At 39.9% G+C, this 25,891-nt stretch overlaps 1 protein-coding gene across 1 annotated transcript in view; it reads left to right on the forward strand.

The window, feature by feature from the left end:
- Positions 1-25,891, forward strand: part of PTPRM (protein tyrosine phosphatase receptor type M) — a 712,503-nt gene that overhangs the window by 481,393 nt on the left and 205,219 nt on the right. The window contains exons 15-16 of the mRNA XM_065399529.1: positions 17,398-17,530; positions 24,448-24,477. Coding sequence (XP_065255601.1) covers positions 17,398-17,530; positions 24,448-24,477 — 163 coding nt within the window. The remainder of the gene's footprint in view (positions 1-17,397; positions 17,531-24,447; positions 24,478-25,891) is intronic.

Raw genomic sequence — 25,891 nt, forward strand, 5'->3', positions numbered from 1 at the left:
AGGGATGCACTGAAACAAAAATAATAACTTTGGGAGGACATTCCTGTTTACTGAGGCTACCCTACCTAGCCCAGAAATTTCATATTTATTCCATTCCTCCAAGTATTTTATTACTGTGTTCCACAGTGGAGGTTAATTGCCTTAAAAAATTTAAGTTTCTACACCATATTTATTCCTAAATATTTTAAAGATTCCTTTACCCATTTAAATGTATGTATCTGACAACAGTTAGATGTGACTCTTTTGGGAAAATTTAATTCCTAAAGTTTCAGATTTATCATAGTTTATTTTGAAGCCTGAAACCTGCCCAAATTCAATTGTCCTATAACTTTTAATGAGGCTTCTGGATCCTGCAAATACAACAAGGCATTGTCAGATACAAAGCTATTTTGCATTTGGATGCACCTTACCAAGGTGCTATTTCTCATCTTTTTTGCAAAAGACTCCATTGCCAAAGCAAACAGGGGGGATAACAAGAAACCCTGTCCTGTATCCTAGACCAGTGGTCCTGTATCCTAGACCTGGGGACCTAGTTGAAGAAAATTGTTGATGCCCGCGACCCAACAGAGCTGGGGATGAGGGGTTTGGGGTGTGAGAGGGGCTCAGGGCTGCGGGGTAGGGCTGAGAATGAGGGGTGCAGGGTGTGGGAGGGGACTCTGAGCTGGGGCAGGGGGTTGGAGTGCAGGAGGGGGTCAGGGCTCTGGGCTGGGGGTGCAGGCTCTGGGGTGGGGCTGGAGATGAGGGGTTTGGGTGCAGGAAGGGGTTTTAGGTTTGGGGGGGCTTAGGGCTGGGGTGCAGGGTTTGGGCATGGACTTACCTCCTAGGCAGGGGGGCCATGGGGCTCCGCGCGCTTCCCACCTGTCCTGGCACCGCAGACCGCGCTGCGCCCCGGAAGCGGCCAACAGCAGGTCCGGCTCCTAGGCACAGGCTCCGTGCAACTCTCGCCCGCAGACACCGCCCTCCTCCCCACCCCTGTTCCCGGCCAATGGGAGTGTGGAGCTGGTGTTCAGGGCACAGGCAGCGCATGGAGCTCCATGGCCCCCCTGCCAAGGAGCCGGACCTGCTGCTGGCTGCTTCCAAGGCGCAGTGTCGGAAAAGGTAGGCACTAGCCTGCCTTAGCTGGGCAGCACCATTAACAGGACTTTTAATGTCCCAGTCGGCGGTGCTGAGCAGAGCAAGGTGACCCAGTGCCTTACATGCCGTGACCCAGTAGTGGGTCGCGACCCACGGTTTGAAAAACACTGCCCTAGACATATTAAAAGGAGGAGATTGATGATCATTAACCAATGCAGAGGCTCAAGAATAAGGAGATAGGGATGAACTGCCAATATAAAACTGATTTCCATAACCAAACCTTATCCAAATCTGTCTCAGTTACTCCCACTGCAACTTGTCGAGGGTTTTTTCAGTGTCCAAAGAAAGCAGGAAAAATAGCTAGAATTAACGTTATAGATCAAATTCAGAGTTCTTTTGATATTATCAGATAGACGACTACCAACAACAAACCCAGATTGGTCAGGGTGAACATATATGGGCAAGATGACAATTTGTTTGCTAGTATTTTAGCATCACATTAATTAAAGAAAGAGGTCTGTATGATACACATCAGGCATGATGAGATTGTTATGTTATCTTTGAGTTCACTTATTCTGAAAATTTTCCACCATCGATGACCTTTCTCCAAATTTGGAATGGTTATGACAATTCTAAAGTCAAACTTACTTCAGGAGGGGAGATCTGAGTCTCCTGCTATTTTGTTATTAACTTTACCTGTAATATAAATCGCAGCATTAAATTAACTGTAATGTTATACCCATTAAGTATACTTTATCCACATAGAGTAAAATATCCTGGGGGCTATACAGCCCAGCTTCCATTTAACTATATTCCTTTATCATTGTAACCACATGAATATAATATGCATTATTTATTTAAATGTCTTAGCAAATTATTTTCTTTGGGATCTGGACTGCTTCTTCTGCTCTCATTTCTGTCATGGTGTATTCCTGCTGCATCTGTTTCGAGCAATTCCGGCTCTCTTCGCTCTCACCAATTCCCAGTGATTTGTTGGTGACCTGTGGGACCGATGCCTTTGATCCCATTCAGATTGTTCTTGAGCTGATTTGTCTATTCCAGTGTCCATAAGTACCTGTTCCCCTTCTTTTGGATCTGAGCTGGACATATTTGTCTTTCCATGTAATGGATAGTCTAGATTGGAACCCCCATTTGTATCTTCTATTGTTCTTTCTAAGAATTGTGGTAATCTGGCAGAGTTCTCTTCACTTCTAAGGGTTGAGGTTGCAAGATCAGGGAAAATTTGTATTGGCTGGTTAAGAATCATCTGTGGTTCAGTTCTCTCCCTCATTGCCCTCAGTATTTTATCCTTGTCTTCATAGTAGTGTAGATCGACAATCACATCTCTAGGTCTGGAGCCTGCTGGGGGCTTGGGGAAAAGGGATCTGGAAGCCCTTTCAATATGAATGTAATCCTTATAGTCGAGTTTTAATATGTCATGGAAAATATTGTTCAATGTGTCCAGCAATTTCTCCCTTCCGTCTCCTCTGGAATACTTTTAATCCTTGTGATGTCCTGGCATTCTCTATTTTCCATGTCCTCCAGTTTTAATTCTGTTCCTTTTTATCTTTTTTAATTATTTGGATGCTTTCATCTAGATTAATAATGCTGTCCCGTTGCTCGTTGAATTCTGCTTCCACTTCTGATATTTTCCAATTAATCTCATTAATTTCATTTTTTATATTTTTAATGTAAGCCTGGAACTCTTCCCTCATCTCCTTATTCATCTTTCTGATTTGTAACAGCAGGTCTTCAGGTCAAACTTAGTGACAGATGCTTCTCCACTCATCTCCATAGTTTGTTTGCTGGAGGGGGAGTTACTCTCTTTCATGGTCATGTCTTTGTTTTGTTTTTTTGGAGGAAGAAGGGTGGGTGGGGATCTTTATATTGGAGGATTTCTGTCCTTTCACACACACATTTAGGTCTACTTATCTTTCCTCAGTGCTTGTTGCACCTCCCCGATTCACATGTACTGTGACATGATGAAACCTGAAGCACTGCTTTGGGTAACTAAGAATCCACACTTTGTTGACAATACAACACCGCTATTTACAGATGTTACTGCAGGATGAACATAGCCAGGAGCTTATTCTTGCCTTGATACTTCTACATAGCTCCCATTTGCATCTATGGGAGTTATGCAGAGTTATCAAGAGGAGAATGAATACCTTCTATTGTGAAATGTTAAAGCAATGTACAGGGTCACTTCCTTCCATGACAAGGAAGCAGTGTGAGCGAAGATCTCCATACTGAAATTCTTATCCCATCTTTCCTTTAGAGCTCCAACATTTGCTATGCTGGTAGTAGTTTAAGGATTCTGATTGTCCCTGTTCAGCTGGGCAGAATGTAAAGTGAGAAGAACATTTTCTACTTTCTGCAACACCAACTGAGTGTATTTTAATGGGCTGGAGTGTCGCTTGTGATTTATTGCCCTTTTTGTTCTTTTATATGTTATATTTGTCATTTTTGCTATGGCAGTTTCATTTATAAAACAATATAGTTACAAGAAAATGTTAAGGCGTGCCATGGGAGCCACCTTTTTTTATTTTTTTTGCAATGTACTACTGAGTCAAGTGTCAGGCATTCTCCTTCAGAAACAGTGCCGCAAAAGCAAGTAGTATTTTAAACATAGGCAAGTTTTCCATGTGTAGCACAAACCAAGCAGCTAAAATTAAACAATTATACTGAGGGAATATAATGATAACACTGATAGCTATTGTCACCAGAAATGCTGAAGTACAGCATCCAAGTGTAAACCTGCTCCATTTGTATAAAAATAGGAATCCGAATTGATTAGAAGTCAATTGATAGTGTAAACCTGCTCCATTTGTATAAAAATAGGAATCTGAATTGGTTAGAAGTCAATTGATAGTGTAAACCTGCTCCATTTGTATAAAAATAGGAATCTGAATTAATTAGAAGTCAATTGATAGTGTGGTAATGTCCACAATATTAAGAATTTTGTTTCATTATTTTTATTGTAATAAGGATTTACTACGCGGTTTGGTGGGAATAAAATAGTAGCCTTAAATATGAATGTGGTATTATAATTACAGTAACAACTAGAGGCATCAGTCAGGGATACAGGGCCATATTGTAATGAGTTACTATTATTTGAACAATGACTGTGTGGAAGGTTCTGTCATCAGTGGAATCAATACAGTTCTGCTGCATGGTTAGGAGAATAGGGAACAAGATTTGGAGAACCCACGCAAGGAATCCTCCTTAGGTACTGCATACATATAGTCTACCAAAGGGACAGATTGACAGCAAGGGTAAAGAAGAATCACAAATCTACCAGCCATTCTCCCTACATGAGGATGTGGTAGATGCAACCAGAAACAAGCCTACTACTGCAGGCCATAGAATGTATCACCAGGAGCAGATCTACTGCTGCTTTGTGGCCTGGAAGAAGATGGTAATCCTTTCCCAGCCCCCAGAAAGGACTTTAGTCCACAACCCAGTTATTTAGTCTTTGCGCTGGAGGAAAGTGAGCATTAGTGCATTTGCTCAGGAGAGCTGAAGATTGATGGATCATATAATCAGTATGGAGGCTGTTTTCAATCCCTTAAAGACACAGCTAACTGATTTGGAATTTTGTGGATTCCAGACCAGGTCTCAGAGAAGAATTTGGCCTTACGTACTTGTAAAATGTCTGTTTTTGGCACAAAGGTAATTGAAGCCACCAAAACTTGCCCATTTTGTCCATTCTAATTTGAAAAAAAATCAGTTCAGTCAGTAATTTGCAATCCACTGTGGAAAAGGTTGTTATTTTTTTCCTTTCTCATCATTGTGAAAAATGGAAAGGTAAAAAACTTGAAGTAAAAGCAAAAAATATGAATGAGCTGAGCACAACAGTATAAACTATAACAAATTAGAGACATCTCTACCATTTGTATGGTACAGATTGACATTGTGTCTCATCCAAAATGTGTGAGCTTCAACAACAGACTGGAGTAGCAGCTAGTACAAATACAAGAGAATAAAATCATGAATTAATTTTTAGAGAATGTTTATGTATCATGTAATCTGCAATTTCACTCTTTATATGAAAAATTATGCCTCTGATTATTGCTTTCCAAAATTGAACATGTTCTGCATTACCCCACAGTAGAAAATTAAGGCAAGACAAGGGAAGAGTGAGAAATTCTGAAATGTAATCAGGATATAAAGAAAAGAGTGTGAATTCAATTTTTTCCATCTGTAGTTTTTGACTATATTCATAAATTGTAAACAATAAGAAAGGCAATTTAAAGAGAACTTTGGACCCGTTTGGGTAAGATAATATGTAGTTCTGAGGTTATCAGTACAAAGCATTAAGAGTGTACTACAATAAATAGAGGCTATAGTGTATAGAAAGGGGCAGCAAACAGGAGGGCATTACTCTTTTGCTGTAACCAAGAGGACGAAAGGGCATGCCACTTTGGGCAAAATAATGTTATGATAGTGTTATCATATGACTCACATGGCTTCTGGATTCCATGAAAAGTATTAAAATTTTAATACATAATATCTATGGCAACATTAGCTCTTTGGAATAATTTTTCAACACTATGCAAGACACCACCATTATTGTTAAGGGGAGTTGCACACCTAATTCCCCATGCTTTATACTGAAAATGTGCGTCTTTAATAATGGGAGTTAGACTGTGATAATAGATGACTTTAGAACACTGTAATTGTTAGGGTGGCCATTAAGTAAGTGTGTGTGTGTGTATTTTCAAACATATTTCTCCTAAACTTTAAACGTTCATGTACTTTTTCGTCATTTCACTTCCCATTATTGCTGAAAACTAAGAAGTTTGTATGTAAATAGAAACATCTCAAGTGAGCCAGGGCTGATTTACAGTTTTGCATCAAAACCATATGGATTTTGCAGTCTCATGGTTCTGAAGACAAACCGGGCAAAATGCAGCAATTTTGACTAAGTTCTGCTTTCATCTTTTCTATTAGTTCAGACTTGAAACTCAAAGTGAAGCACAGGAGGAGATGCAAACTTGTGTAAGTCCGAACCAAAGAAATTATATATGAAAACCCTGTGAAGCAAAGTACCCATATTTCATACAAGCCTAGTTTTGGTATCATTGAATAAGACAGCTTCTGTTTATGACTAATTATTGTGATAATTAGCAGTGAAGGGAAAGGAGCTATAGGAAAAAAGTACTATTTAAAGTATTCTTGCTAAAATGTGATAGCTTAGAAAGTTTCCCCTGGTCCCTAAAAGACTGCAACCAATTTATGAGAAATGAAGCGTAAATCAGTAATAAGCAATTATGCATTCAGAGGGGTCTATTCTTGTTGATACATTTAACATTGCTTCAATTTGGACAGCTCTTTTATTGCCAAAACTGCAAATGTTTCTGAGATTTGCACAAATATAGCATTAGTCCTGTAATCTAGCTACAGAGGCAGATTTCTGTGGGATTATTTTCCCCCCTCCCTTATACTTTTTAACTCCAGTTTCCCTTCCCAATCTTCTCTTTTTCTCATCCTAAAATTGGATGAAACCTTCTACAGCAATGTATTTTAAACTTGAAATTGAATGGGAATGAAAAGAATAATGAAAAGATATTTTGTCTTTTTGTCCAACATTTTAAAAAGGAAGTCTCTTGCATATTTTTATTCTATCACAGATAATACTTCCTTGCTCTTCTAATGCTGTGGCCTCCATTATGCCCTCCTCCAAGGAAACCCACAAGTTGGGAATGGAGGAGTCAGGGAATTATGAGAGACTGACTTTGCAACATTACTAGTGAAGCCTCTTAATAGATGGCAAGTAGGCTGGGGGTGGTGATTGTGGAGTAGACAGAGTGCAGACTTTCAATCTATACATGGGGTAATGACAACTTAGATTGGAGATGAAAGGCTGTCCAGTTTTAGAGCTGGGGGACTCAGCACTGCCCTGCCCTGCTGCTTCCTGCTACCCCCCGGCCGCACAAAAATAGAGCTTGCTGCCATTGACAGTGGGATTGAATGTTCTTTGGATTTAACTCTCATTTGGCAATCTGCAGGGGTATCCGAAGACAATTCTCCTTTAGGTGAAAACCCCAACTTCCTAGCCACAAAATCCCAAAGAATTCCAGTTAATCAGCTTCTATTGGATACCAGGTTCTTTGCCTGCACTCCCGTGGCAGATCTGCTGGACGTGGTCTCTTCTGTTCATGGAAGCTTTGGGAACAATCTAGCTACCTGTGTCCATGCTAGCGGAGCAGAGTGTCTTGACTGGTTAAGTTTCAGCCTGTGCAGCTCGCTGAGATTCCAGAGGTGTGGGAGAACTGTATTCCACAGCCTGTGATCTGGTCCCATGTGTTTCCCTCCTGGTGATGGCAAACTGAGGTAGCAGAGGGTGAGCTCCTATTGGGGATTGCCATTATCTCTCCTAAAGAGAGCAGAGTGCCAGTTATCCTTGAGGAAGCTGTCATGTACCCGAGGCTCAAGACACATGCTCTTGACACTGACAATCTGGCTAGCTGTAAACCCATTTTAAATCTTTTTCTGTGTAAGACAGTGGAGAGGTGGAAGCAAGACAAACTCATAGGATGTCTGATTTTCTTGACCTTTCTTCTTCTAGTTTCAGGCCTAGGTTTGGCACAAAAACTTTCTTTGTGTGTTGGTCAATGATCTCCCCCAGGCAATGGGTGAAGATCAGATGTCCAACCATGATGATGATCGTTCTAACTACTGCCTTGGTAGCACTGACCATAAGGCGGTGATGACTTGCCCGTGGACCATAGAAGGAATGGGTGGGGTTACTCTGGACTAAAGTTGATTCCTTTCTTTCACAGGTGAATTTGGGATGGTACATTTCTGCCCCAAGAGGTCATCTAGGCAAGTGCCCCAAGTTGAGGGAGGATTAAATATACCTAGACCATCCCTGAGAAGTGTTTGTCTAACCTATTTTTAAAAACCTCCAGTGATGGGATTCCATAACTTCCCTAGGTAACCTATTCCAGCACTTAAAAACTTTCTAACTATAAGGATAGTTCCTACCTAAATCTCTCTAGCTGCAGATTAAGTCCATTACTTCTTGTCCTACCCTCTGTGAACATGGAGAATAATTGATCACTGTCCTATTTATAACAACCTTTTACATATTTGAAAATTGTTAACAAGTCCCCCCTCAGCCTTCTCTACACTATACATGTTCAGTTCTTTCAACCTTTCCTCATTTTGTTTTATAAATCTCTTATCATTTTTTGTTGTTCTTCTCTGGACTGTCTCCCATTTGTTCCTATCTTTCTTAACGTGATGTAGTTGAACACTTTACTGTGCCTTGGAGCAGGGCCCTTTGTACACAGAATAGGGCCAAATTCCACAGCAACAACCCCTATGTTTCTCAACAACATTAACTTATTTTATTATCATGAAATATCCTCCCCTCTAGTCCCCCATGCCTTTGCTCTGTCACAAACACACACAACTATGGCACACAGATGAAAATGCTAATTGATGTACAATTTGTCTTTTCTTCTTGAGGATTGAATGTTTCCCAGAGACAACTCAGCTACCTGGGCCTTGGTTCCTGTGATGTTGCCCGGGTAGTTTAGTCTAGATTAATCTCCCCATATGTGCCAGGGAAGTGGGGAGCTTATAGCTGGCTGCAATGACACATCTCCTTTCTTCAGGTCCCAAGTGATATGCTGTTCTCAAGCCAGCTTTCCTCACCAGTCTGCACTTCTGGTTTCCCCATTTCATGGGTGCATGCTGGACTCCAGTTCTGGTGGAAGCCTGCAGTGTGATAAAATTAACTTTTCCTCTGGAGAAAGCTGGACAGCAAGAGGCAGGCAGGGTGACAAGAAACAAAATGGCTAGCTACAGCAAACTGGCAACGTTTATGGGAAAATTGCGGAATTCCATAGTAGCTTGGTAAAATGCCAAATTCCATTGCTTACAGAATCTAAGTCCATAGGGCAAGACCCTGATTGAAATGAACAGGGCAGTTTACACCTCTTAGAGTTATTGTTTCAAGCTCCCAGCAGACTCACTTGGACATCACGGCGACAGTTTGCAGGGTGTTGGTGTTTGAGTGGTTATCTTCGCAATCGAAAGAAATATTTATTTCTAATGAAAGCTCAGATTCTAGATTACCCTTCTGTGGAAGGTGGTGAAATCCATGGCAAATAATGTGGCAGTGGAATCATGGAATGCAAGTGACCTGGCATTTGGAGCATGAATGAGAGCTAGCTACCTAAGTCTAAAGTGATGGAAGTGGATTGTCATAGCCTCCTATTGTCGTTCCGTGAGTCCCCTTGATTGGAGGCATGATCTCACCATACAACTCGTGTGATTGCAATTCATGGGGTCTTGTTAGACTTCTGCTGCACTTAGATGACCAGGTAGCAGCTGTAAACCCAGCTGCTTCTTTTCATATGCAGTTGGCCAAGAGGCTTTTACCTTTTATTTCTGATACAGACTTTGCTACTATAACCCATGTTTTTGTCACTTTAGGATTAGAGTCCTGTAGTGTGCTCTTCAATGGCTGACACTTTTTGGCCATGTCCACCCAAGAAAAAAGATACGTTTTATCACATGATAAAATGCACTTTTTTCCTTGGCCTTTAAGGCCTGTAAAATTATTTGAAAATTTAAGCTTGTGGAGAATGGGGCTTCCTGCTTTTCAGCAAGTTATCTGTACAAGAGCACAGCATCACAGCTCTATGCCCTGCACTGGCTGCTTATTAGTTTACTGGTATAGTGTAGGGTGTTGATTATGACCCACCAATCCCTAGTGGTCTGAGGTTTAGCTACATGAGAGACAAGATCTTCCTCCTTTTACCCCCTTATTTCCAGCACAGGGGAGTGTTTGGGACTATTTTATCAACTTGTGAAGAAGGGAATCTTTAATTTTTGTTAGACTTTCTTGTTGATAAAAGGAGCTATTGGAAAGTAATTTCTTTCCATGAGGAAAGGGGCATTATTGTGGGGCATTTTCTGTTCGCTTTTCCACCCTGTCCTAAGATTTGGCAATTGTAAACCAAGAAGTGGGTCAGAGATTCTAGTACAGGGGAGGGGGGTTGTTAGTAAGAGTGGAATACGTTTTTTTTGTTTTGGTTTTGGTTTTTTGGGTGCTTTGTTGTGTGGCTGGTTGTTTGGGGAATAGTCGGGGTTGATTTAGTTTGAGGGGCTGTTTTAATTTTCTTCCTTTTCTTTTTTGGTCTTAGTGGATTGGCTTTTTAAAATTATGTGTAGGCCCCTGAAGTTTTAAGGAGGGGTGTTTAAAAAAATAAATAAATAAATAAATAGCCCCATGACAGGCGGTAAAGCTAATCACAGGAGTGTAGATCAGGGTGAGGCCAAGGGATGTACATCACGTTGGCAGTTGGGTTTGGTTATGGCAGCTATGAATGTTATTTCTTATGTCTACCAAAAGTATAAATGTTTAAAAAACAAACAAACCCTACTTTGTGCTCACATGCGCTAAAATGAATCACCCAAAAGTGAGTTTACAATTACAACCAAATTGAAAATCAAACAGATTACGCACATCCATCAGTGACACTTTTGCATTTCTTTTCGTGCTGTTCTCCATTCTTTTTTTTACGTCTTTGCACCAGTGAGGAATGTCATAAACAAAGTTAATAATTCATAATTAGTGTTAGGAAGCTGCTGTTATTTTGATAGGCCTTTTCTGATAGACTCCTTCTGCTTAGGGACTCTGAATTTAATTGTATCACATGACTCGACACCTTTATTCAGGGTCTGTTCATAAGACATATTTTCATGAGCATATGCGCATACACACATGCCCCAGCATGACTTTTACTAAAGTACAAAACTCTGTTAATGAAGGAAAGACAACTGAGCATCAGTATATAGTGTAAAATAATCACAAATAAAAAAGCAAATACTCTGCCATGAAAATTAGGGCCCTGTTCTCCCTACACAGTGTGTGAGTAACTCACCAAAACAGAAAAGATCGAATGGGAGGTATCATGTTATAGGGAGGGAGAATCAGGATACAGAGATTTCAGCACTGACAGTTGGCTCGGTACTAAACAAAACACAGAGAAAGACACATTTCTTGCCAAGCAGAGAATACCATCTACAACTGAGCATTTGGCAAGGGAACAACAATGCAGAAAGGGGAAATACTGTAAAAAGAAAATAGACCTTAAGCCAGTGAGTTTGCAAAACTAATATATTCAAGACATGGGCTAGAAAGGGGGAAAAAATCGATCAAAACCCCCTTCTGTCACAAATTATACCCTGTCCAGGGTCTATCAACACCTCATAACTTCAAACATAGGGACAAAAAAGCAGTACATTTTTCAAAGAAGAAATAAGGATGTTGATATGAAAGCAACCAATGAAGTGTGTTGGGGTGGGAGGCTTTCTACCGTTGCTGGAATTCTGCTGGGAGTAATGAAACAAAGACTTTTGTGAGCAGAATACATGCTGGTTAGCAGATGAGGACTGAATGTCAGTTGTTTACAGTACAAACAGACTAGCTGGGGTGATAATTCATTTAATCTACACATTTGTATGTCTTTTGGATCTTCTCCAGTACAGTCTAAAATCCTGGCGTCTGGACCAAAATTTAAACTCAAATAGCAAGTGCTTTGGACTTGCTTGTTGTATCCTTGTAGCAGTGCCTCTTCTGCCACCGACTTAGAAATTAGAGTTCAATCATTCACTTTCATGAAAAAAACCATATGAGGGGGAAATTGGCATGGAGTTTTCTAGCCAATATCCTCTCAAGGAGGGAGTTAGTTTTTTATCAGCCCATGGAAAAGAGTTGGCCTCCTAAGAATGTGGATTCCAAGGTTCAACAGGGATCCCTACTCTGTGGATCTCTTTGCATTCACAAGGAGGACCTACCTCTCTACAATGCTCTTTTCCCTTTCAGCAGCATAACTCAGTCAGGAGAAAGCTATTGATATGCTTTTATATTTTATCACAGCCTAACTCTCTACCACCAACAGCAAAGTTACCTGGTTGTCTGGTTTTCCCACAAGCATCTTCACTTTCCTGCCCGCCAGCATGAAGCGTCCTACCCAAACTCTTCCATAAAGACACTGCCTTGTACTCCTTCAGGCCCCACCTCAAGACCTACGGTGATGCTTACAGAAGTGCCAAGTCATAACAGCTAGCTGGATAGGCAGAAGGAATTATTTATACCCATTGTGCCCTGTGTAAATATATTTTCTTATAATTGTTTCCCTCCCTCTCCCATTTCTTCTGATAGTTTCTGACATTCACTTGTTACAGCTTGTCTTAATTAGACTGAACCTTTTTGGGGCAAAAGCTTGTTTTGCTCTGTGTTTGAATTGTTCCTAGCACAATGGGGTTCCCAATCTGATTTGGAGTTTCTAGGTGCTACTAAAATATCAGTCGTAATAATAATAATAATACCTTCCCCACCTACTCTTGTGCTTTGCTGTGTCCTTGGAAGCTTTGGGGGTCTTTAAAGCCAAATTTTCTGATCTTTTCAATCTTGTTGCTATGTGGCAGTGACAGTAGAGCCCTTGGAATGGATAATCAAAGGCAGCACCACATGTCTGTGCCTCCCATTTTGCATGATTCCAACTGCCTAATCACAATGCAGCTGTCACACAGGGGTATAACATTTCATTTCCCTGACCTGCTCTGTGAAATGAGTTAAAGGTAGGTGTTGAAAAGCGATAATACTTGGATCATGCTGCCTGCATAATAATTTGATTGCATGCCTCAAAAGAGTATGAAATCTTGTAGGTGTGATTATTAATTTTTTCCCAGGGAGAAGCAGATGGACATTTACCAGTTTCTGTGTAACACAGGTCACTAGTTAAAGAAAAAAAATCATGGGCTGGTTAATAACAGGAAAAGTAAGTTTCATTGGAGATTGAGATGGTCTAGGCTACCTGTGTTATTATCTAGGAGGTGTTTAAACTTATCCATACATCAGTCAAGGTAACACCTGTAAATGAAATTTATCTGGAAAAAATTTGGAAATGACTTACTGAGCAAGTACGGTTAGAGAGCATAAAGATGCAGAGTGGAAGTAAAGATACACCCAATTGGTCAGCCTTGAGTGGGAAATAAAGTGGAGATCAATCTGCTTTAGTTAAAGGAAGGGATTATTTGTTGATGTAAATAAACAGCAGAAAAATCTTAGAGGTTTTGAATGAATTGCTTTAGTCAGAATAACTGAAGTTGTTTTGGGCAGTTGTTTTTATCCCATTCCTTTGTTGTGCTTGTTTGTAAGTATGACTGGTAGGCCATTGGGATAGGATTATTTTAATTATTGCTTATTAATATACAGTGGCCCAGTTATCTCTCTTAGTAGACATTTCATAAAAATCCCCAAACAAGCAAGTTCAAGCTTTATTAATTTAAAACAAACATAAGGTGTTTGTTCTCTCTCTCTCTAATATTATTTTGATTTTATCTGGTGGAGGGCTCTTTTATTATTCAAGAAAATTATCAAATTTGACAAGCAAATTCAAACAAGTTTACATTCTATTTGAAAGAATTAGATTATATTTTCGAGTTCATTCAAACAATTTTCTTAACTCCAATTTTAATAAGGCATGAGTAATACACTACTTATTTACCCTTACTTTACAAGCAAGAGGCTATTATTGTTTATCATTATTTATTAACCACTAGCATTGTGCTTGTCTCTTTACAGACCACAGGGAATGAGGCAGCTCCTGCCTAAATAGATAAGCAAAATTATTCAGACACAAAGGGGCAAATCCTTCCCACAGCACCTAGACAGAGTAACTTGGCTGGGCCCTGGGAACTCTGTTGTGGGAAAGAGAGAGGAATTTTCCACCAACTTCTTCAAGCCATGGAACAGTCACAGGATTGTTTTGCAGGAGTTAATTCAAGAATTAAAAGTAGCTGAGGCACTAAGTAATAGTGACCATAATATTATTAGGTTCAACATCCTAATGGGAAATAAGATACCAAAAAGTGACATTAAACTTGATAAAGGGAGACTTTAATAAAATGAAGAGGCTAGTCAAAAAGGCCCTAGAGTCAAAAGTAAATGAAGTAAAATCCTTACAGGTGGCATAGTTAAGAAGACATTAACTGATTCCTACAAGACATGTGTACCACTGAACAAAAACAAAATCAGGAAGCATGATGTAAACCAGTCTGCCTAGATGGCAAATTTTGAGAGGTTATTTGAGCCAAGTAGCGATCTTTCAAAATCTGGAAATCTAACCCCAGTGAAACCAGTAAACAGCAGGCAATATGTAACAGGGAAATTAAGAGGGATAAGATGGATTTTGAAGAACAAATGGGTATAAAAACAAACATGAAATTCTTTTAATAGATCAGAACCAGGAAGCCTGGGAAAGAAACCCACTGGGTTCACTGGATCACCAAGGGAGAAATTAAGGAATAAAAGAACATTGCTCACAAGCTAAATGATTTATTTGCATCAGTCTCCACCACAAAGGATGTTAGGGGATATACCTATACCACACTTTTCTGGTAATAAAAAATGAGGTACTATCACAGATTGAGATGTCAGAAGAAATTGATGGAGCTAATTGATAATTTAAAAAGTAATAAGTCACCAGACCCAGATGATATAAATCTAAGAGTTGTGAAAGACATTAAGTATGAAGTGGCTGAACAGCTAACAAAAATATGCCATCTCTCATTAAAAACAGCTATGATACTGGAGGATTTGAAGGTAGCAGATCTTGTAACTATATTTTTAAAAGGTTCCCTGGGTGATCTGGGCAATTACAAACTAGTAAACCTTATATCTGTACCTGCCAAATTGGTTAAAACTGTAATAAAAATAGTGTAATAAAATGCCAGGACTGTTAGATCATGATATAACGGAGTATAACCAGCCCAGATACTGTACAAGAAAATCATGTCTCACGAATTTCTTAGGATTTGTTGTACTTGATGAAATAAAGGATACAAGAGAACCAGCTGACGTAATTTATTTAGATTTTAAATAGGCCATTGGCAAGGTCTCTCACAAGAGGCTACTAAAGAAACTAATAGTCATGGGGTGAGAAACAAAGTATTGTCATGAATCAGAAATTGATTAAGAGACAGGAAAAACGTTTATACTGTATTTTTTATTTCAAATTTCTTAGAAATAATAAAACTGTCATACAACTTTATACAATTCTCTGCCAGAGAGTTTTTAGTGTTTGCCAGCCACTGGCAACGCTTCAGTTCTGTCAGTTTGTTGATGTTTGGCCTCAGTGACTGAGCAGTTGAAACCTTCAGGATTGCAGCAAGGTGTGCATCAGATAGCTGTGTTTGGTATTTTGACATTGTGGAAAAAAGTGACGCTGCTTCCATGGCTGACTCTGCCTGGCGACTAGTGATGGTATCTCTGTTCCTCTCCCCTAGCCAGTGGGAGCTGCAGGGGGCGGCGCCTGCAGCAGACATTGCCAGTATCGTGTCTGCATGTGTCTCACCTCTGCGGGCCGCAGTGGGGAGGTTCTCGGGCTGGGACTTTGAGACCCCTGGCTTAGATCTTGCTATTGTTTCAATTCTCATTTCCCCTTGCTATAAACTCCATATCTTCCCTTGTCATTTATTTCACCCTTGATTCAGTGTTTCCCACCTGCCATTTTCAGCTCAACAGCTGTTTTCTGCATTAAGAAGGTACAGTAGGTATCTTCTAAGTACCTAGCACACTTTGAGTACTGTATAAATTATAATAATAGGAAGCTTTTTTAAAGAAATCCCTCATATGATACAGGGGAATTAAAAATAGGATTGTTTAGAACAAAATTTTATGCATATCTGTTACAGAAAATATAGAGCCTGATTCCGCTATCCTTACACATACTGAGTTTTACTAGTTCAGAATTCCCATTTATTTCAGTGGGACTATTTCATAGTAAGATATTAGCCGTAGTAAACATAGTGGAATTGGGCCCATAGATAGTAAATATCTCTAGCCCATTATGTTTACAATACACCCTGGCCAGAATTTTCAAACAAACTTAGCACCCACAGTTGGTTCCAAATATTCGGAGGGTCTCAGCTCACATTTAGGCACCAGTAAAAGTGGCCAGATTGTCTCATCTGATGCACTAAGCTCTTTCCAAAATCTGGTCCATAAGTGTCTCAACGGGAACTGCTGGATGCTGACCACCTTTGAAAATCTGGCCCTGATTGTGGGAGAGGAGCAGAGGAAAATTTGGCCTCAGGTAAAATCCTCATCTTAGCCATTTTTCATAAATGGCTACTTGTTTATGTTTATGTTGTCTACTTGAAAATGTAAAAAACATCCAGGACAAGTAGACAACAACTGTGCCTTTCAGTGCCCCTAATGAAACCAGGAGACTGTGATGGGAATGCTAGTTCTATAATATTATAGTTTAATTGCATTTTACCTTCCCTGCTTTCCCCATCCAAAAAAAAAAGCTGTAATAAGAAAACTGATAAATAAATTCCTATTGCTAGGACTATCTGTCCACTTTGTAAAGGTGACGTGGTGCCTCAAATGATAAATATGTGACATTTTGATTTTTAAAAGTGTAAGTTCTCAAAAAATATATATTCAGTTTAGTGAATTGAACATTATGTCCTTAACATTTTTCATCCTGAACTCATTTAGTGGAGGAAATGGATATTTCATCAGACATGGATTTGACGTTCCATCACATTATACAGTAAACAATACAAATGGTGGGTTTTTTTAAATGGGGAAGCTGGAAAAGCTAAGACAGTAGCTGCTGCAAGGCACTGGTTATCTCATTTAAACAGATATTAAATGTGGGTGCCAGTGGTGTGATCATCAGCTGCTTCCCACTTTGTGAATAAATTGCTTAGAAGGAGTCTTTTGCTTACCAGATGTGACCTAGATTTAGATTTCCAAAGGCAAAAAAAAAAAAAGGTCTATTGTACAAAAAAACAATTGCTGGTAAAACGCGTGGTAAATGAGCTTATCTCACTTTTCCAGGTGTTTAAGCTAATATGTTATGGAATTACTGCTTCATTTATGAAAAATAATTAAGGAAGATGTTCCAGCAAATCAAATTAGGATAAAGGCTTAGGATAGTTATTGTGGTGTTAGCAAGTTTTTAAATGGCAGGAAGAACAGGGAGCCAACACAGATAATAAAAATATAGAAAATTGTATGTGTGAAGAGGGTCTTATAAAAAGGGTCAGGCATGGGTGTAGTATCCGTCTTGTGCTGTGGTTTAGCAAAATATTGTAGAACAATATGAACAATTACATTCCTTCCAGTGCATATGAGACCAGTTTTTTTTTTTTTAAATCAAAGCATTGCTGTCTGTCGGCTCTGATAAGGCTTATTACTATGTATGTTAAATGTAACAGGAGAAGAAAGTGTAATGTGTTTATTCTTTCCCCCCCTCTTTTCTTTTAAATCCGCTACCTTCATAGGAGCTGCTACTCGAAAACCAGACCCAGAGCCAGAGAAGGAGACAGACCATACTGTTAAAATCGCTGGAGTCATTGCAGGCATCTTGCTGTTCGTTATTATATTTCTGGGGGTTGTGTTGGTAATGAAGAAAAGGTGAGCAGTTAATATATGTTTTCTATGTGCATATTTGTGTCAGAGCATCTCCTACAGCAGTTTTCAGTGTGATTCAGGTAAATGTATCCAGCCACCTTGCTGCCCTTTACCACAGAGTTAAGGAAATGCTGCTTATTTTCCCTGAAGCCTTGTGGCATTTTGTAAAACTGTGCTATATGAATTTTTCATCTTGCAGCACTTTTTTATGAATTAAGGTTTGTGGCTTTGTTATAAAAGAAAAACAACCGAAGGTTAATGATTCTAGCATTGTACATATTACTACTGCATGATGGGCCCAAATAATGTAAGAACAGTATCTCTGTCCCAGAAGGGCAAGCCTCGTCTCTATGCAGCAGCTCAGCTGAAAGTTAGATATTAGATGATTCCCCACAGAAATCTGAGAAAGTTGCTCATCTTGAATATGAAAGAAATGCTCCGTCTAAATAGAAAGGGAATGGGGGAGCTGAGATGAATTGTGGTATGGATTAAGTCTATATTGTTCTGTGCAGATTTCATTCCATGAAAACAAATGAAAATGGTTCTCTTGGAAAGATGCTGGATGTTTCCAAAAGTAGGTTTAGCACACATGCGTTTGGGTTTTGTGCTTTGTACATCATTAGAAAACTGCTATAGCAATAGAGGTAGCTGCCTCTGTTTTAAATGGAGAAACCTACTTCCTTTCTGAATACCATCACAGCGTAAAGGGGTGAGGAAGGGAGAAAACTGCAAGTTTCTAGCAGCTAGGACATTGAAAGTTTTGTTGCCTATGTTGGGAGAATTTCAGTAGTAAGTTGAATCAAGGTTTGGCCATCTACTCTGAGGTATGAAAGAGTTTGCAGCTCTGGTGTTCGGGTTGGGGATAGTTGAAGGAGTAGGTGAGTAGGGTTTGGCAGCTTGAAGAGGGGTTGGACTATGAATGTTTGTCCTTTGAGTGCTCATCTCTTACCCTTTTCTTCCAATCTACCTCCACTTAACTTCCCTGGAACTCCCCTCTGGCCTCCCAATCACAGTCCAGTGTTCCCTTCCTTAAAGGAAATTCAGGCCCACTTGTGCTGGCCCTAGTCTACTGCTTGCAGGCTGGCGATTGAACTGTGTGCGTACCAGTAGTGTGTAATAGGTCTGGGATTTTTCCAAACCTGGAGCACATTGAGCAATTGGTGATAGTGCCAGGCTTGGAGCACCTCAGATGCACATTTAAATAGCTGGCAGGCAGGTCGTGCACTGGGACACAACACAGAGCCAGCTGGGCCCCAGTTTTCTTTAAGATAGAGTGGGGGCAGTGGAGGGAAGAAGAGAGTCCTGGAAAGGGAATTGTGAGCTCCCCCAGTGGAGGGGGAGTGACCACTACAGGAACTAGACGAGGCAATGAGGGACCATCACAGAGAAGAGAGGAAATTTGAGTCCAATCTAAATAGTATCTGGGACACTGGAGCAGTCCTGCAAAACCCAGACATTCCCAGTAAACTCCTGGGTTTATAATCCTGTGTAGCAAGAGTAAAATCTTTTCTGAAATGCAGTACCTTCTCCTTCCATACATTTGCTTTTAATTCTTTGCTGCAATCATACTTTCCATTTTAACTATAAAAAATGAGGCCCAAAAGCCCCTCCCTGGAGCCAGACATAATGCTGGCATGCAGTGATTAGGGCTTTCCACATTGCTTTGCCAGTCCTGCATCACTTAATCCTGACCTACATGCGACACCCTTCTTAGTCCAGTTCTGAGCCTCTCCTGAGCCCAGATTGCCATTTTTTAACAAATTGTGCCAAAGTGTAGAGTAATTCCAGTTAAGAGAGAGACTCCTGCAAAGGCTCTTCTTGCCTCCCAGGGAGAGCTGGCCAGGAGCAAAGGAAGGGTTGCTTGGGTCCTGCTCCCTCCACAGTCTTTCTGTTGGTAAATGTTGGCCCCTCAGCTGCTCCAGCGGTTGTTGCTTTGCTGAGGCCTTTTATAACCCAATCCCTGGGCAATGGGGAGGCTCCAGCCCCATGTAGTTGGTGGCAAGTGTGGGTAGAGCACTCGGTTCTCTTCCCCCTCTCCCCATTGACATCATTTGGGACAAATGTTCTTAGTGATTGAGACAAGTCTGCTAGTGATTAAACGGAAACCACTAAGGCCTATTTACAGTAACCGTGTCCGGGAACTCTGTTAAAAAATGTTGTCCCTTGACATTGTTAGAACGCCATTCTATCTTGTAGTGTAGATGGGACTTATGGATAACTAATGTTTAACCATGTCCCTGAACCACACTGCAGGCTTGAACAGAGACTGTAGAGTACAGTTAGGACTCATCTACATTACAAGATGTAGCCAGCTTTTAACCAGATATAGGGATGATTGTGTTTTGTCCAGGTCTCCTAACATATAGTTGTAGCATAGACAGACCCTGAAATGATTGCACTTATGACCCAAGTAAAACTTGAACCAGTTATTCAGTAGAGTATCAATTGGCTAAGCGACCTAGGGTCCCTATGTTTCACCTAGGTTCAGTTACTGTGTATATATTATGCATTCAAAGAGAATGTATAATTGTTTTGCAAGCTAAGTACAATTGTAATGTAAGGGCAATATCAGTATGTCATAAGTTTTATGGTACTTTAACTACTTCTGAGTGAAACAAATTTATCAATATTGTACCATGTGATGATTATACTTCTTGATAATTGGGCATCAGTTACTTCAACGGGAGTTTTAACTGAGTAAGGAATTCAGGACTGGGTCCAAAAATATTACCTTGCATTTCTGTGGAACTTTGCATCCGAGAACCCCAAAAGCACTTCATAACCCTATATTAATTAAATCTCCCAATGCTCTTCTAAAGTGGTTCTTAAATATTATTCTCATTTTACAAACTGAGGCACAGAGAAATTAAGTGACCTACCTAAGAGCATATAAGGAATCTGCGGCAAAGCTAGGAATAGTGCCTAGACTTTTGTCTACTAGTTTGATGCACCAACCACTAAACCCTTCTTCCAGCATAAAGATGCTGGTTGCTCTAATGGCTACTACAATGGGTAGAGGGACCTGGGTCATGATTGCGATATCAATTTACAGTGATGTCCACGAAATCAGAATCAGGCCTGTGGAGTGTCCTGCTCTCAAATATGATCTGTCTGTCTCACTTAAGACTTGGTCCAAAGCCCATTGAAGTCCATAGGAGTCTTTCCATTGACTTGAATGGAATTTGAATCTAGCCCTCATTGCACAGTTTCAAGCAACTTACCCAATCTCCCCCTGCCTCCAACATTCCTGCATTGAAAATTGCAGGACCTCATTGACAACTACATGCATAAAGGAAGTTTTGCTTTCACTGGCAAATTATAAAAAAAAAAAAAAACACAGTGGAATGAAAGTGATCGCAATATTCCTGTAATGTTTGGTAAACAATAATAATAAATAGGAGTGCTTTCCAAAATTGTATTAAGGCTGTTGGATAATAGCAGGGAGGGAGGGATGGATAGATAAAAGGCATAATTCAATCTACTGTATTGTCTATCTGTTCTTTTCTTTTTTTAATTATTGTTATTTCAATTAAATTTCCAAAAAGTATGGAGGTTGAAAATTTAGATTTAATGGGAGAGGTTTGCTCGAGGGTGTGTTTATTTGGGATGCAACAATTCCAGTTTGTGCTACCATCTTGTTGCTGCTGTGGGAGTGTAGTAAACCAGTGGCTATTAATATTTGATTGTGTCAGAAACTGCCTCCGTTCTCCACAACAAAAAAGGGTTGTTTTCTTGTGTGCTTCTTTTGTTTCCACTCTGAGATGCACATACGCCTGAGCCTTCTAATAGTTTCTAATGTATGTATCTGTTTAAATGGATAAGGAATGCTTAGTGCTACTCAAGAATGCCCTTTCCACTCTCTGGTGCTGAGCTTGCAGTGCACTAGTCCAGGGGTTCTCAACCTTTTTCTTTCTGAGCCCTCCCCCTCCCACCCCCAACATGATATAAAAACTCCATGGCCCACCTGTGCCACAACAACTGTTTTTCTGCATATAAAAGCCAGGGCCGGTGTTAGGGGGATAGCAAGCAGGGCAATTACCCAGAGCCCCATACCATAAGGGGCAACACAAAGCTCAGTTGCTCAGGCTTCAGCTTCAGCCCCAGGTGGTGGGGCTCGGGGCCCCGGGCTGCAGTCCCACATGGCAGGGATTTGGCTTTCTGCCTTGGGCCCTAGCGAGTCTAATACCAGCCATGCTTGGTGGACCCCCTGAAACCTGCTCATTGTCCCCTGGGGGCTCCGGACCCCTGGTTGAGACTAACTGCACTAGTCCACTCCCTTGATGTAGCTCAGATTGTTCTAATTTCCACCAGCTGCCAACATTTCCCAGCAGTCAGTATGGAAACAAGGGATAACTCAGGTCAAGGGGAAGACCCAACCAGGCCCTCCTTTCCCTTTGCCATGCCTTCTATGCCAGCTGTAGAAGAGGGGTGGCGCAGAAGCCACTATACTAACTATGCCACCTGGGTTAACCTCCACTTATAAAACATGCCAAAGGACCTATCCACATATATCAAAAGTAAAATGGAACTCAGTTTTTAAGGTTGCTTTTCTAAAACTGAGATTTTTCCAAAGCATGGACAGTGTCTTTGCTAAATGATCTAATGTTTTTGTAAGTCTTAGTTTTCTATTTCTTAAATTACCCAGGTTTAGAACATTATATTTTTATAACGAATTTTCTCTTTGCGGCACCTCAGAATTGTTGGGGATTTAAAACTTCAGAATCTAATTTTCAAGGAGTCTCATCTTCTAAAACTTCTTGCTCACATTATAAGAACTCAGTATAAAAATAACTTGAACATGAGACATTTAATTTTTCTCCTATTATATCAAATTGTAATTTGATGTAGTCACACAAATTAAAGCACCTGAGTTTTCAACATTTTTTAAACAGAATAATTTATCTCAATAACATGTTTGGCAGAATTATGCGTACAAGCACCAGCCGTGCTGCACTGATTAATTATATTTATTGTTGTTTCTAAAATTGCTATATATCTTTTAGATGTATGAGAACATTTGTACTAATTACATTAAATCTCTGTCACGGCAACATATGGCAAGGAATAGGGTTTGCGGTGTCATGAGATTCTAAATGGGAGCTAGATAATGAATAATTTCTGAAAAGAGAAGGGGAAAAAAAGATAATTATGATTATACCTCATACCAAAACAACCTCCTCCCAACACAATATAAGTAACCAGAACCGTTTTCATACAGCCCAATCCTGCACCCTTCCTGCAGGCACTGAATTTAGTAGCAGATATACCTGAGTAAGAAGTGCAGGATTTTATCCATAGCCTTCCTGTTACCGTATTCTTGGTTCTCTTTTTAAATCCAGTTTTAACAGGTGTGCATTTTGCAAATGTGCCACATATGATTAAATATTCAGTACCAGCCTTTTGTGTTTAAACAATACTGTTAAGTATCAGAAAAATGGGAATAAAAACTGGAAAATATTTCTGAAGGCATCCTCAAACAAAGAAGATGAGAGAGAAAATGTGATGAAAGCCTAGTTTTCAAAGGGATGCCTGCAGCATGTAGCCTAAGGCAAGTTAGCATTTGTGGTAGTCCTTTGGTAGGCCTGTTTACAAGTTTTTGCCATAGTCAAAGCACTGTATCTGTGTGCTGTGAGAATTACAGATGCCTACCCAGTTTATTTCAGTCTTTTATCTTACCAGTACATTAACATTATTTGTAGCTATGGCGAGGCGATGGTTTTTGGAGAATAAGCTTCTTTTTAATTAGAATCAATATTTTGAATCTGAGCAGGGTGAAATTCATCCCTTTGTGGAGGGCTTTGCCCCTCCCTGCTTTCAGGAGCCTTGATCAGGGAGGGAGAGAGGTGCAGCAGCAGGCGGCGCAGCTGGGCAGGAGGCCCTGTGCACTCTGCCCACTGCAGCAGCGGGTTCCTCACTGGCTCTGAATGTGGAGTGGAGGGAATCATTGTGAGGGAGCTCAGGTGGGAAAGAGCACTGGATCCATGCTTACATGGATGAAGAGGCTTGGGATCCAAGTGGCCTTTTGTAGTATTCCCAGAGGCAGAAATAGGAGAGGTGCAGGATTCTGCCCACAGACTGGGGATGGATTCTGTCTTCACACCACCAGTAAACCTCCACTGTGATCCCTGAATATAGTCCTTTTACTTGGGGAAGGAGTGAATTTCACTCTTTGTGAAGTAATATAGCCAAGGTTATAAAAGTAATTCTGACACAAAGGGACAAGGAAGTTATTTCATTTTTCTTCTGCAATGAAATGCCTAATGAAAAGTGGAAACATACTTTGACAGTTTATTTGGCTTTCTGGAAACAAGCTTTGGGTGACAAGTCAGGCTAATCATATCCATGGTAGGCTAAGTTTTAATGTCTCTAAGGAACGAGAGCAACTAGAAAGAGCCTCCAAAAAAACTCCACAGTACTCTGCCAGGAAGAGAAGCTACTTTATAAGCATTCTAAGACTTTTCATTCCTAAACTTCTAACTAATGCAGTAGAGATGCCATGTCCTTCCTAAACCAATTAATACAATGTGAAATAAAAGCTTGTTTAGCACCTTACGTCTCTGTGTGTGTGTGTGTGTGTGTCTGTGTCTGTGTCTGTGTATGTATTATATGGATGTATATAATACATAACTATTATGTATCTAATATGTTACTTAGCTGTTATACTTGTTTTAAACTGTCTAATTTAACATTTCAGTGAGGTATTATGTATTTTACTGCTTAAAATTTTATGTAGATTTATGTCATATCTGGAATGGACAGATATTGCATGATATGCCTGAGATGCATTTGTACTACCTTTCATTTGTGTCACCACTTCTGGTCTCAGTTCATCTTGATTTTTCATACATTAATATTTGGCTTTTCTTTCCTTCCATTTCATCTTTTCCACCACTGCCTAAATCCTTCCACCATCATGGCAGAAGAAGCTATCACTCCTACACTTATTACCTGTAAGTAACTTCTTTGTGCATCATCAGAGACATGCTTTCTGCCATGTTGTTCCATGCGTGAATAGTGAATCCTAATGATGGAACTTCAAAGTGTTTGAGTTTCACAAAGGAAGTTTTACAGTGCTAAAAACAACTAATAATGGTTAATAATTTCATGTCATTTTAACCAATTTGACATTTTCTTATGGTTTCCTTTGCCTCATACTGTGTGTTTCAGTATTTTTGAATACAGTAATATGATTAATTTTTTTAATTGAAAAATAGTGGTAGGCATCATAAATCTCACTGGCATTTTACAAATATTTTTGGAAGACAAATTCTTTTTAGGACTGATTTAGGGTTTTCCTTCTCATTTGTCCTGCTCAAAATATTGTGATGTGTGGACGTGTGTACAAGGATTTGCATCCATTTGCTCTGCAGATTTTCCTTTTATTTCATAAATAAAGATGGTGCATAAATGTCAAGAGTTGCCGTTCTTTGAGTGGATCTAAAAGGCACAACACCGATTTAACAGGAAGTGTATGAGCTTCAGGAAGTATATGGACCTGAAGAAAGATAGTTTTCTATATATAAAGAAATCAAGTGTTTTGATGCAGTCTTTAATAGTGTAATCACATAATACTTTTTTTCACAGGACCCGTTTCATTCATTGCACCCAATGAATGGTGAATGAGATACGGTTGTGCAGTGGATGAGGCTATGGCCTGTAGGAATCTTACCTCATTCTCAGCAGAGGTTGGAAGGTGTGTGTATTGATTGAATCAGAGGGCAGTTGGATGGTCTGGTTTTTAAGGCATAGGTTAAGACTCAAGAGACTGGATTCTATCCATAGATCTGTCACAGACTTCCTATGTGATGCTGGGCAAGTTGCTTAAACCATCATTTTTGGAGACTGTCAATAAATCTGTGTTTTTCAGGTACCCAATTTGAGACATGTGGGGCCTGATTTTCAAAAGTGCTCAACACACAGCACTCAAATTGAAATGAAGTACCCAACTCGGCACCTTTGAAAAAAGCCTTAGGTGTCTGAAGCTGGGCACTCACTGAGACACCCAAAATTAGTGGACTCCTTAGCAAATTTTGGCCTAAATCTCTCTCTGCCTCAGCTCTCGATCTGTAAAATGGGAATAAAAATACTTTCTATCTCACAGGAGAGTTTTGAAAATAAATGTATAAGTGTTTGTAAGATATTCAGATCTTACAGAGATGAGCACAATAAAAGAGTTCATGGGGAAATTTTAAAAAATCTGTATTCGATGCATGGTGGGGGATTATACAGCGAATTTAGAGGACAGAGAAAAATGCTGAACTGCTGCTTCATTCACTGAGCATCCTGTATATTAATGGATGAAGGGGACTTGTGCTTAAAAAACTATGTAACTAAAGATTGTATCATAATACACACAAATTGCAT

This window comes from Emys orbicularis, chromosome 2, assembly GCF_028017835.1.
Source record: "Emys orbicularis isolate rEmyOrb1 chromosome 2, rEmyOrb1.hap1, whole genome shotgun sequence".
NCBI lineage: Eukaryota > Metazoa > Chordata > Testudines > Emydidae > Emys > Emys orbicularis.